This window comes from Convolutriloba macropyga, chromosome 5 (assembly GCF_964194025.1).
Source record: "Convolutriloba macropyga chromosome 5, txConMacr16.3, whole genome shotgun sequence".
Classification (NCBI taxonomy): domain Eukaryota; kingdom Metazoa; phylum Xenacoelomorpha; order Acoela; family Convolutidae; genus Convolutriloba; species Convolutriloba macropyga.
The window spans coordinates 5562270-5576616 of NC_134472.1; the positions used below are offsets into that span (position 1 = coordinate 5562270).

General features: G+C 33.5%; 1 protein-coding gene across 5 annotated transcripts in view; it reads left to right on the forward strand.

The window, feature by feature from the left end:
* Positions 1-14347, forward strand: part of LOC142339074 (uncharacterized) — an 86678-nt gene that overhangs the window by 23025 nt on the left and 49306 nt on the right. For all 5 annotated transcript variants that reach the window (XM_075388746.1, XM_075388745.1, XM_075388748.1 and 2 more), the window contains one exon: positions 6489-6677. In XM_075388746.1, coding sequence (XP_075244861.1) covers positions 6489-6677 — 189 coding nt within the window. The remainder of the gene's footprint in view (positions 1-6488; positions 6678-14347) is intronic.

A 14347-nucleotide genomic window follows, 5' to 3' on the forward strand; every position in this document is an offset into this window, starting at 1 on the left:
ATTTCAATCCATTTAAACATACCGGGCCAATAGAAATATCGCTTAACTCTATTGTAAGTTGTGCTTTCTGCTCTATGACCACTAAGTTCATGCGTATGTGCGACTTCGAATATCTATATAAATAGTGAAAGTGGTGCACATATCCTAACGTCAAAAGAGCCGTCTTCACAAGGTTCGGAATAACAGAGTAAATCATATTGATTCTCTAGAAACAACAAGTTGAAATTATTCCTATAAGTTTGTAGTGCTTTAGATTGTTTAATAATATAGTCCTTTTCTGGAGCTTTGCCTACTTTTAGCCAATCTCTAACTTTATTTATCACGGAGTCGTTTACTTGTTCTTCAAGAATATTATCAGTGTCAAGATTAGCGTTTTTTGCGAAATCTGTAACTTTAGCTATTAAATCTAATGTATCTGTGTGGACATCCTTTTCTGAGATGTTTTGAAAAGCTTCTGGTTCAATAAGTTTCTTAAGTTTTGTCCGTCTGATATAGTCGGCTTTAGCAGATTCTAATTGTTCAATAAGTGAGTTTTCAATATTACCTTCTACTAAGTCTAACCAATCTTGGTCATCATAACCTTCTCGGTCATCACTTATTTCAGCTATTTCTTCTATCTCGGAATAGTAGTGATTATCATACTCGCTAGTTAGTTCTGAAGTTAATTTCTTTATTTGATTTATTTGTGTGCCGTAGCGAAAACAATCAGAGAAACTGTGTATAGCATTACAGTGTTCATTTATGTAGTCTGGTGCATCATCTACGCTAAAGTCACCTTCATCATTTATATTAATAAGTTTCTTTCTTTCGCCTTTGACTTGAGCAATAATTGGATAACAGTCGTTAGCTGAGGCGTCCTTATCGTCTTGATGCAATACAGAGTAGTTAACTTCTTTTCCGTTAATATGAAACTTTATATCTTTAGGTATCACTTTGTGTTCTAGTTGATAAAGTTTAGCATCTGCTAAAGAAACGTTTCGGCTAAGAATGTCAGGGAACGCTAAGTTTTTGCCTTCAGTGTATATAATTTGCAAATTTTGGAACTTAGTTATTACAACTTGATACTTAAAGAAACGATGTGACATTTGTCCTCGTCGTGACCAAAGAAATAGAATTGGTCTGTGATCACAATATAGGTAAATTGGAAAAGGGGATCCAATCACATAAAATTCATAGGTTTGTAATGCAGATATTATTCCGCATAGTTCTCTATGTTGAGGGGACATCTTTTGTTCAGCTTTATCAAATACTCTCGAGTTTGCTGAAATCATACGTTTTCTATCAGGAAAATCTTGTATAAGAACACAACCTGTTCCTAAATTAGATGAATCAGCATGTATATGAAAGGGATAGTCATTAGATGGAAATGCGTTAGAAATATCGTGACAGAATCTTTGTTTAAGGTCTGTGAATACCTTTTCGTGTTCTGGTAGCCACTTGAATAGTGTCGTATCTTTAGTTAAGTCATATAGAGGTTTTGCATCTATGTGAAAGTTCAAAATATAGGTGTGATAGAAACCCATCATTCCTAAAACTCTTAAGACTTCTGTTTTCGATTCTGGCGTTTTTAGGTTTCTAATATCATCTATGCGCGAAGCAATAGGCGATAGTCCGTTCTTAGATATAACATGTCCTAGAAATCTCACTTTTCGTAAGAAAAACATTGTTTTATCGGGGGCTGCTTTAAGGTTTGCCTTTCGAAGCAAAGAGTGATACTCTTTTACTATTGTGAACATTTCTTGTTTATCTTTAGCTTGTAATAAAGTATCGTCTATGTATGTTATGGCTTGTTTACGTTTTATAAGGGGTCCAAATGCATAACGCATTAGTTTGCTAAAGAAACTGGGTAATGGTTTAAGACCATAAAATCCTACTTGATAGGTGTACTGTCTGCCTCCTACAATAAAACTTGTAACCTTCTGTGTATCTTCAGTTAGTGGTACTTGATTATAAGCCGATGACAAATCACTACTTGTAAATATAGTTCCGGTTATTCTTGTCATTAGAACGTTTAGTGGTTCGAGTGGCCAACTAGAATTACTTGTATCAGTTATAGAGTTTAGGTATCTAGCATCAATGACTAGTTTTACATAATCCTTCTTAGGCAATATGATGACGGGATTGACAAACCAACTATTCATATCATCGTTCTCATTGAGTTCTCTGATTATCCCTGCTTGAATTAATTCGTCCATTAGTCTTTCTAATTTATCTCTGAGATGAATGGGTATTTTGCTTGGTCGTTGCTTTTTAAAGGTTGCATCTTTCTTCAAGGGTAAATGGAACTTATGTTTAGTTCTGCCAATATCATATTTATGATGTGAATAGACATCATTATCCTGAAGTATTATTTCTATCAACTCAAACAATTCATCATCAGTCAAATCACTTTGCGTGAAATCAAAGTTATCTAAGAACCTTTCTAGATACTCTATGTCTTGAACTGTATTTCTATTTTGCTTAATTACAAAATCACTAACTGCCTTATTTATGATTCGGTTGCTTTGTAGTTTATCTCTAAACTTAGGAAACTGTTCGTTGACTTTAGGTCTACATAACTCTTTTGCTTCGGTAGAGAAGTCTGTGGCTAGTTCTCTCTCATCTTCTTTGCATTTTTCTATTAACTCACTCTCAATAATTTCGAGCACCTCTTCCTGTTCTAGTGTATTGGTTTCTACTTTTTGTAGTTTATCAATATCATCCTTGCTTGTATACACATAGATAGTTATTCCTGAATTGTTAAATGTTTGTTCAATTAGAGAAGATATCTCTCTCCAATCCATTCCGTCTAAACCACAAGCTATTTTTGGCATCGCTATACAGCGTAAATTTAGTCCTAGTGCATGATCTCTCATAGCAAGTAGTGTTGTTTTGATTGTATCAATTGTTGGCTTTTCATAATGATTAGCCTTAGTGATGAGATTATATACTAAGTTATTATCTGCTCTGAAAGTTATTATGTCACCTATATCACAGTTTCTACTTTTACAGTAATCCTTTAATAAAGGTATTCTTTTGGAGATTGTGTTAGCAAAACCTTTTCTCATTTCTGCATCTGAGGATATCGTGTGCGCTATAGGCATATTAGAGTCAAATATAGATTGGGTACGAATATCTATATATCTAATGCAAGAATTAGTTTGGATTTGCTGTCCTTCTTGTAAATTGTTTACTACTGTGTTCAGTATGAAGCAACTGTTATAGTCCTCACTTTCGTTTAGTATTGTACTTGTAAATTCGGCACAGTTTTTGATATTGTATCTTTGTATAGGTTTGTCGGTTATATCACACATAGCATAACCTATTATTCCTCTATTTATCTGTATTGGGTGATTCTTTTGATTTTCCATAAATATGGGTAGAAATTCTTCAGGTTGTGGACAAAGTGTGTTCACAAAGACTAGGTCAGTTTTTGCAACGTTAATATGGGGCATGAAATATGTTCCTGGTGGAAATAAGGCTTGACTGGGGTGCTTTTGCTTGTGTAATTGTGTACTTTTCTGTTGTAGAAAGATTGGTTGAGCTATGTTTAAAGCAGTCATCTCAGTTATGTATGGGTAATCTTTCTCATTGTTGAGTGAGCCGTAGCAAATTAGATTTCTCTCAGTTTTTAATTCTACTGCGGGGATATCGAAGTGAAGTGCTTTTAAAAACAAATGACAAAAATCGATATCTATTATGTTCTGTCTCTGTTCTTTAGTAACGAATACTTTATGGGGGACTGTATATTTACCGTCAGTTTCGAAGCTAGATTGAATAGTTGTGTAGCCAAGCATTCTGATTGATGAACCAGTATATGTTTTTGAATCACAATTTGTATTTTGCAAATGCAAATTTTGTCCAAGGTTTACTAGTGCAAGGTATGTAGGATGATTGATAATGGTGCAGGTTGATCCTGGGTCAATCATGAATTCTACTTCTAAACCACTATTATTTTTAATGTCTCCGGTGGCAAAGTGATATAAGTTGAGATAAATTCTTGACTTAGTACTACTTTCTTTAGTAGCGTTCGGAGACTTCAAAAGTTTAAAGGAAAGAAGTCTGTTATAGCATTTACGTAGTCATCGTCGCCTTCAACGAAACTTATTTGATTTGGTTGTTGCTGAATATTGTTGGGTTTTGATTGTCTTTGTTGTAGATTGTTATTTCTACTTGGTGTATAGAAGCTAGCACTTTGTTGTGGCTGTTGCTGTTGTTGTGGTGATGGTGATTGTTGTTCAAGATTTGGTTCATTATTTCTATAGGTGTTTTGCTGAGGGAAGGTTTGTTCGTATGGTTGAGTGAATCTATTGCCATAACTGTTGAAAGATGTGTTTTGTGGTTGATAGTTAGGCTTGTTGAACCTAGGATTATAGTTTGAGTAGCCACCTCTTGGTTGATAGCCTTGGTTTCTAGGACCATTGAATCTTGTATTGCCTCGGTTATTCTTTCTATAATCATTAGAGAATGTTATATTTGGCCTTCTTGGTTCAACTAGTTCCTTTCTCAATTTGTTAACACTATCATCTATCTGTTTCTTTGTGCATCTAGAGATGGAATGACCATTGCTTCTGCAATAATCACAGAATCTAGTACTGTTAGGTCTACCTTTTATATTAGGGTCTCTTGGCCTAGAAGTATCTATAGCATTCACTTCGTTGCTTTTGAAAAGACTGGTTAAATCGTTAATTTTGCTCTCGAGTGTTTTAAGTTTATCTATTCCTGTAGCTCCACTAGATTCTGTTGTTACAGAAAATGTTAAGTCTTTCACGACTAAGTGATCAACAAACTGTGTCCAAGTTATTGAAGGATTCTCAATGAGTTTCTCGTGCGCTTTGCGTTTTAAACCTTGTGGTCTTAGTCCTCTTATAGCAAAATCTATGTATTTCTGACTTCGCTGTCTTTGTTGGATTTCTTTCTCTTTCCTGATATTGTCATCACCTTCAATACTTGTTGGTATCTTTTCTGGCCAACCTTTATCAACTCCACTCTTTATTCTATGTAGATAATTCTTTATTAATTCTCCTTCTTGCCTAAATGTGTTCTCAACTTCAAGTCTAAATCTAAACTGGTCTCTACCGTCTGTGAATCTTTTTATAAATTCATCTTTTAAAGTATTCCAATCTGTAGCATCTGTGACTTCATTTTCAAACCATTCTAGTGCTGTATCAGTTAAAAGTGAGCCAAATAAGGATTGTTGCCTTTTATCATAGCTAGTTTGTGCAGCGGGTGCTGTAGGCCTAGTTCCTAGTGAAAAGAGTATTTTGTTTTCTACAGAGTTCCAAAAAGAAGTGGCATCCTGATTAGGATCATTGCCTGAAAAAGATACAAGTGAAAGATTTGGATGTGTTATGGGAGTTTCAGGTGGGGGAGTAACGGCAGGTGGAGGAGTACTACCACCAGGACTGGCCATTGTTTAAAGGACTGAAATTATTGTATTAGAATTATTAAGAACAGAGGAATAGTTTAAATCAAAATCAAAAAGGGATTTTAGTGAGAAGCCCTTTGACTAGTTAACTTACACAAGTTAATTTAATGGCTTTTCTACAATAAGTGAACAAGTTAAATTTAGGCAGGCTTCTCTGATAGTTTAAATGAACAAGTTAAATTAAGTTGCCTCTCTCTATTAAATGAACAAGTTAAATTGAAGTAAAGAAATTAAGTTGCCTCTCTGGGACCACCATTTATACTGCTGGTCCGTACATTAGATACTTAAACGACGGGGTTAATCGCGGGACCACATGTATAACTTGAGAGTTCAACCCCTAGTTCTACTCTTGGTATATAGTTAAGTATTAAAGAAAGTTAAATGCAAATATGAATTAATAAGTTATGTTAAACAGCATCAAATATGAACCGAGCATTAAGGGACAGAATAATTAAAGTTATAAGATTGAAATAGCACAGATTGAACTATTCTAAGTTAACTTGTAACTTAGATAGAGTTTGAGAGATGTTAAATTATAACTTAGAGAAATTAAGCTGAACTTACCTGATTTCCAAATTTGTGCTAAGTTAATATTTTATGACTTAGAGAGTTCTTAGTTAAGAACAAGTCACAAAATATTCTAAGTTAGAAAAATATCTCAAGTAAGCTGAGATTGAGCAAGGGAGCAATACGGGAGTATGATTTTAAATCAGAAGTTATCAGGGACCAAAAAGTGTTGGTAGTTGAGCGTGCAAGCTCCTTTTATACTTGCGGACACGTGGTTCTCTAGTATCCTATTGGATAGAGATAACAGTGTCGACAGAGTTACCAAGGTTAACTTGGTGTTATCTGTGTGGCGTGACAATATCACGTCATAGTATTCTCAGTTTTAGTTAGTGATCTTAAAATAGTAGCTTATTCAAAACTACTTAGTAATTTGTTCACACGTTAAAATGGACTTTGTCCAAATCAAGTTTGTGCTTCACGCACTATAACGTAAGTTCTCAAAATAGCACTAAGATTATCAAATAGTGTTACTGAGTGTAGCACACTTCAGTACACAGTTATCAATTTGTTACAGAGTCGAAGAACGACATAGAGTTCACCTCAACGTACCCCAAGGAGATGCAAGTGTTGAAGCACGATGTGGTAACCATCAAGTGTCCCGCTCTCTCGGGAGTGCCGAGGAAGACAGAGGTCAGGTACTTCTTTAGGTTCCTGAGGAACAAAGGCGGATACCAGAAGGAGATATTTCTCAACCGGAGTGAAGGTTAGACAACTATTTGTTAACTCTTCAGAAAAAAAAGAGATTGATGAAACTTTCGACTCACTGAAAATTTGGCTTTATACCTCCTAATTGTACAAAAATTTGGACAATCAATTACTGCTTCTGGTTCTGGATTTCTGTAGTGCATAATTTGTCAAAACTGTCAGGTATAGCCAGCTGGCGTAACTTAGTCGAGATTTAGGGTCTATAAAGGAATGAAAAAGTGATGTCAGGGGGACAATATTGATCCAAATTACACGATCGAGCACATCTCCAAAGATTCGCATGAAGATTCGCATCTTTTCCGTTTAAGCCCCCCTCCCCCAGTACGTTATGCAACCCCCCCCCCATTACGGACCATGCGCCATTGCATAGTAAATCATTATATAAAAATATGGCACGTGCGTCTGGGAGTGCAAATAATATGCATCTACTAAGCGGGGGGGGGGGACACAATCGGAAACGATGCAAATTTTTTTTGTGGCTCATTTCGGTCAAGCACGGTCATTTCACGTACAGTTTTGACCGAGAACAATATCTTCATAAGTCAAGATCTTGACTAGGGTACGCATTTTTTTAGTAAAATTTTTGAAAAAATTGCCAGATGTAGCACGATCAAAAAAGTATTATGTATTTGATTTGTACATCTGATGGACACTGTTCGTCCACACACTCGCCTTAGTAGTGGTCCAAAAATTTTCTTCCAGTCTTTCCCATTATAGCCCCCCTGCTTAGTGGTCATTTAGCGTACACCCCCACCCATTTATGGTAAACATACCATAATGGGGACTATATATTCGTGGGGGGGGGGGGCTTATCTTTAATAGGAAAGACCTAATTTTTCTGTAAAATCATTACGGGCGTCTACCAGATCCAAATTTTTGAGTAAATTTACTCGTTTTTATCTCCAGATTTCACTTTTCCTATGTTAATACATTGTGCGTGTGAAACATACTGACAAACTTCGAGAAGAAAAGGCTGTGCCCTATATGGAAAAGGCAGTCAGTGTTTTTTGTTTTTGAAAGGTAAGTTGAAAATTAAATTTGCTTTCCACCACAAAATATACTTGACCTTGACGGAAGCGTGTTTTGCAAAAAATTGTGCGGCAGATTAATTGCAGTATAATCCCTCATTTTTGTAATCTAAAAACATCAAATTGTAAAATTGAGCGGCAAAAGATTAAAATTCTGTGAAATGCCCTTAAACCCGAACGTAGCTAATTTTCAAATTTAATTGGTCCGATTTTTCGTTTTATGGCTTTTATTTGCTTTGTGGAAATAACTTTCACGAAATTCAAGCGCTTTCCGCATTTCACGGAAATCGGCACCGGTAAACGTCCGCCACTCGCTTTGTAAATAGTTTTTGTTCGGTACCGGTAGACGTGCGTAATGATTTCAATTACAGCAGAACTGAATGTAATTTGATTTTGAATCTTCATAGAGTCTAGACCAATAGATTCATGTACAATGTACCCCTCGACACAAAAAAGTTTTTTTAGTTGAAAAAATTGAAAGTACCTAATAGAGAATCGAAACAATAACTTTTAATTTTTATTTTTGAATGGCGGCTTTACCCACTCCAAGAAAATTTTACGTGCCAAAACCAGGTTCTTTTCCATGGTAGCTCCCCGCCCATGAAATTATAGCCTCCCATTATGGTATATTTACCATGATTGGTGGGGGATTTGGCTTATCGGACAACTGAGCTGATGAGGAGGGGGGGGGGGGCTAATATGGAAAAGACTCCAAAAACACTATTCATATCATATTTGGTCACTGAAGTTTAAGCAAGACAACCCGGTAATGTGCAATTGCACATAAGGTTCCGACCCCGCTCATCCACAGTTTTGGCATGATTGTCTACCAAATGAGGAACATATAAGAACCCAAAAATTAAAGTATTTTTTTTAAAATTGGTGTATGAACGAAAAGATAGCCTCCAAAGCAAATAACTCAGTGGTGGAGTGAATAATGGTGCATTACATTGATGAGATGTGCAATTATTATGAAAGCGAGTCAAGAGGAACAGCAAAATCAAACAAAAACAACAACAAAAAATAATTACATCAAAAAATTCATGTCCGTTTTAAAAAACAAAACTTAATAACAAACTCAAAATAGCGTCAGATAAAACTGAAATTAAACAAAATAACTTTTAATTCACCACAAAAGATATGGAACTACTCAATGAAAAGGCTTGGTAACAATTAGACATAAAAGAACAAAAACAGTAAAATTGTAAATTTCGCTTATTTTTTTTTTATAAAACAATTAATTTAAAAGCAATGAAAACCATTAGAAATCAACTAAAATATCCCATAGGTGTACGATTACCAATTTTTCTATAGAACGAATTAAGAACTGCCGGTATTCAATTTTTTATGCGGTTACAAAAAGAACAACAAATAGACAACAAACAAAAAATCAACTTAAAGCTTGGCAGAAAACGCTTTCGAAACCGTAAAGACATACCATGGCCATCAAAATGTGTTCGATTGCATTTGCTGTGAGCACCGATAATGTATTATGTAACCTCTCATTAATGAAGCTAGGTAACAAGTAGATAAAAGTGAAAGAAATGCAAAATTAATTAACACTTTAATTTTTTTTCGAACAAAATATTTCCAAAGACATGAACGCAATTAATTACAGAATGAAATAATTAAATAGGTTCGTTTATTCTTCCAAAGCAAGCTTTTGAGAGTTGAAATTATCCAGAATTTTTCTTAAAGACATACCATGGCCATCAAAACCGTAAAGACATACCATGGCCATCAAAATGTGTTCGATTGCATTTGCTGTGAGCACCGATAATGTATTATGTAACCTCTCATTAATGAAGCTAGGTAACAAGTAGATAAAAGTGAAAGAAATGCAAAATTAATTAACACTTTAATTTTTTTTCGAACAAAATATTTCCAAAGACATGAACGCAATTAATTACAGAATGAAATAATTAAATAGGTTCGTTTATTCTTCCAAAGCAAGCTTTTGAGAGTTGAAATTATCCAGAATTTTTCTTAAGTCGAATAAAACGTCAAACCTGACAAAAATCAAAACTTAAATTACTTTTTTTACGTGTCGAAGCCAATAAAGTCAACGAATTCTTTAAAATAATTAGATTGTATGACACCAATACCTCTTGAAACCTTCTTTTGACAACAATATTATTGTCATATTTGGCTTCTAATTAACGAGACTAGATAACAAACCGACAATAAAGGGAGCAAAATTGCAAAGTTACAAAGTGTCTCTTTTTAATTTATAAATCAATTGTTTTCGGAGTCATGAAAGCCATCAGCTATCTACTAATATCAGAATATCAGATAATTTGTTCTTCCATGAAAAGCCAATGAAACCGGGTCATTGTACTGGAATTTTCATACGACAAAAAAGACAAAGTAAAAAGGACAGTTAAGGACAAAATTTAAAAAATTCAAATAGATTCTTCGAGAAAGTAGTGTCGAAGCCGTTAAAATCATAATCTAAAACTTCAAGGATTTTAATATAAACAATTGTGCCTTATTTTAAAAGCCAATAAAGTGATATACGAACTGTCAATAACGTGATAATGTGACAAAACTAGAAAACGTGAAAAATGGGCAAATACCTAAATTGTTTTCAAAAAATGTGAAATCTGGTAATATCAAAGCCAGAAAAATATAACTTAAGGCGTAAAACCGCAGTAAGGATTGAATTTGATGTCAATAGAAAGAAGAAGCATTCTTTCATAGCTGACAATAAGCTACAAGTTGACCAATTTAAGAGAAAAATAGAGACAAAGTTCAATAAGTCATTATTTATTTAAAAACCAAAAACTTTTAAAAGTCAAAACAACCATAAGCTTTCAAGTAATCAACTATATACAGCAATTTAGAGCTATTTAGCAATCCAATTGGATCTATCATTACTGAGCTTTGTTTTGCAATGTTCTGTTATTTAATTAATGTAGAAAAGATCGATTTTTTTAATAATAAAGACCGACTGATTACAATCCGATTTATTTTTGGATTATACCAGTCCAGGATAGGTGCAAAACTAGCCCTGCTAATGTTGTTTGTCTATTAGGATTACTGAATTATTCGAATGTTCCAAATTTTGATATTTTGTTAGTTGAAAACCCAAAAATAGGTGCCGCGTTTTTGATAATCAACAAATAAATTTAGCAAAAAACGGCAAAGTTTTAATTACAGAGCACTCTGAACGGAATTAGAAGTAGAAGAAGCCCCGTTTCAAGTCTAAAAAGATTGTGTTAGTGGTGTTTGGGCCTGTACATCCTGTAAATTTATTCAAACTGGACTACAGAAACCTTTTTCGTGCTGTTTTTGATGAAAAAGTCTTAATTTTGAAATATTTAGTCAGAATTTTTCACAAAAACTTAATAAAAATAGCCTGCAATAAAGTTTTTTGTGTTTACAAATAATAATCAACAACACTTTCTAAAAAAACGAACAAATTTTAGCAAAATTGGCGAAGTTCTAATCAAGAATTCCGGAAAATGTGAATAAAATCTCAGCGGATTTCACTCTATTTTCTCAAAATTTAAACCTCAATAACTCCCTGTAAAAAAACGAAAAATAAAAAATCTTTTTAATTCCATATTCTACGCTGGACAAGCTTTCTAATGATACCAGTCTGAAACTCTCTACGATGAATATATTGATCGGCCAAAATTGACTGAAAAAAAACCCATTTGAGTATATAGTTCCTTCCCCCTCAAGAGGAGTCGGAACAATTATATTAAAGTTGTCTTTTCATTTAACTCGCTCGGATCCTTCGAGAAGTCAAGTTTTGCGTGCCAAGCTCAAAATCTTCTCTACAGGAAATTATATTTCTTTCTGTGCTTTGCTTTACGTTTTCGTTTTCATTGAGGCTTCCGAAATGGCGTCAAATTTTAAGCTTTTAACAACTTAATGACGTCATAAAAATTATGGCAAAACATTTTAACGTCAGAAATACTTCGTTATTTCACCATTTTCAATATTCTTTCTTCTTGCGACATCAAAGGATCTGCTCTCTCATCACTTCTTAAAATGAATTACTTTTGAGCTTAGATTAACCATTCAAGTGTGAACGCTTTTAATTTTGCGCTAAGTTAGCAAACTTAGTTAAAACCTGAGCCCACTTTTTGCTAAATTATTACAAAAAATTGTCTGTATACAATTTCACCCCCATTTTTAGCATATATAACTAAACATGAAGTGCACTTTGAATGCTTGCGTATATTAGAGAGGTTTTTCACTTCAAAGGAAATTAGTCGACAATTTAGTCTTAATTCCTCAATTTTTCACAATGGAATTACTTCCTTAAAAGCTTTTTTAGCGCGCTGTTTTCAGCCGTAAAGCGATAAAAAATTTTAATCAAAGATTTTTCGATGATGGCAATAAATTGAAGGCACGTGTTTCCTTTACCGGTGGGAAAAACCTCCCCCAAAACAAACGAGAGTATTGTTACATTGTTTGATTAAATATGAATAAGGAGTGAAAAAACGCACGCTTTGGCTATATATACAGGCTGTTCAAATAATTTGTCAACTCCGCAAATGATTTCAAGCTGAAAGGCTGAAGAAAATATGATATACTTTTGCTTCACGCCAATTTTAAATACTTTTTCCTAGTTATGTAAAATTAGACGAAAGTGCTTGTAAGCTAACAAAGTGTCTGCGAAAATTCGACAATTTTCTTAAGTCAAATTAAGCAAACGGTTTGCCGAAAGTTAATTAAAACATCAAAGCCGCTTCAAATTAACTTTTGAGACAAAAAACCTGTAGCGTCGTCTCTTTTGAAAAAATTACATGTCATTAAAAACAACTAACTATCAATAATTAAGCAGTTTATGTACTATTTTTTAAAGACTTCAAAGAGCGAGTCTGAAGAAATAAGTCCATAAAGTCTGAAAAAAAAACCAGAAAATAAATGAAATGAAGCTAGAAAAATCAGTCAAAAGTTATAAAACTCATAAAAAGTGATTCGACTAAGTGAGTTTTGTTCCTAATGGGTAAAAACTATCAATTTTCTTTTTGCCGTGTGCGTTTTTCTAATTTCTGTTCTATCTTTTCAATTGAAAAGGGAGGATTAATTATTCATTCACATTCGGAGGTTGTGGTGGTGGTGGTGGCAGTGGTTATAAGGGGTGGGAATCCAAATGCGGAAAAATGGAAAAGAGGGGAGTTGAGTCACATGAAACTGTTTTATTGTGAGTTATTGGGAATATAGAACCTGTTATCTATATATCTGGCTTGGTTATATTGGCTAAAATTGGATTAATTGCTCCCTCACTATACCGTATATTCGTATATACCTGATGTGTTGCCTTTATACATGTAACTGAAAGGCCATTTGAAATAGAAAAGAAAAAGCTTTTTCTTCTCAATTGCAATTTAGAAATTTAGAACTGACGGTGAATGTTTTAAATCTGAAAATGAATATTGGCAAAACTGGAGTGGTGCTTGAATATGTCACGTGCCACATTGCTTTTTATCAGGACATTCTATGACTAAAATCAACCAAGTGCATTTTTGCTCTAAGTCTTTGTTTTTAGTGCGTTCTAAATATTTATGGTCTTGAAAAGTGGTGCTTTTTCATGTGACCTGACGTTTTAAAAGAAACATTCATTGTGCGTTTGTGGTTGTTACTGTAAAAAAACAATTAAAAACATTAAGCATTTGTACAGCAAATGGGTTCACAAATTATCGGGAAATTGAGATTTCCGGTTTCACCAGTTTTAAGAAAATTGGTTTGATGAAATTGAAAAAACTGAGGTTTTGTGCAAAACCTCAAATTTCTCAAAACTGGTGAAAATATTTGTTTTAACATTGTTTTTTTTCTGTATTTTGTTAGAGAAACAATCAAAAACATACAATGAATACTTCGTTCAAAACGTCAGATCACGTGAAAAAGCACCACTTTCCTAAGCCATGAATTGAAATTGTTAAAATTTTTCAAGACCATAAATTAAAATAATTAAATATTTAAAAAGCAAAATTTTTTAATATATATTTTAAAGATTTATGAACTGCATTTGATACAGAGTTATGTGGTAGTTCAAATATCTCTGCAAATAATTATTTTTCTAGAGTACCTGTTAGCTCTATATATTTAATGTCTTTGAGCAAATATAATAAATCGCTCTATCAAAGTCTCTATTTTTATTTTTTAAAATTGCTTAAAGGCAATTCTAAATTGCTCAAGTATCTTTGATAAAGGTACCGCGTACTTGTACACATATTCATGCATGATCCGAAAAGTTTAAGCGACGTTATTCAGTTATGAATAAGTGCTTCAAGGATTTTCAAAACCAATAAATTTAATTTATTGTTAGTTCAATTGAAAGATTAATTTATAATTTTGTAATTTGTTCAATGAGAGAATGGACCTTTGAACATATTTCCTTAAATTTAGTAGGATTCATTTGATAATTTAATTACTTTAAGTGAGCAAACACGCAAAATGAGTATATATCTCGAATTTTTAAATCGTAGCAAAAGCCATTAATAGTACATTAATGCTACATATGTTTTATCACCTTTCTCAAGTCTTACAAAATTATCCGCTAATTTTGTCTACTATTTCATAACTTTCCATTAAATGTTAAATGCAAGATTTTCCAAAGTTCTATAAAACGTGTACATATTGCGGCAACATGTAAAATGTCACATTTTTTCATAAAACAGCA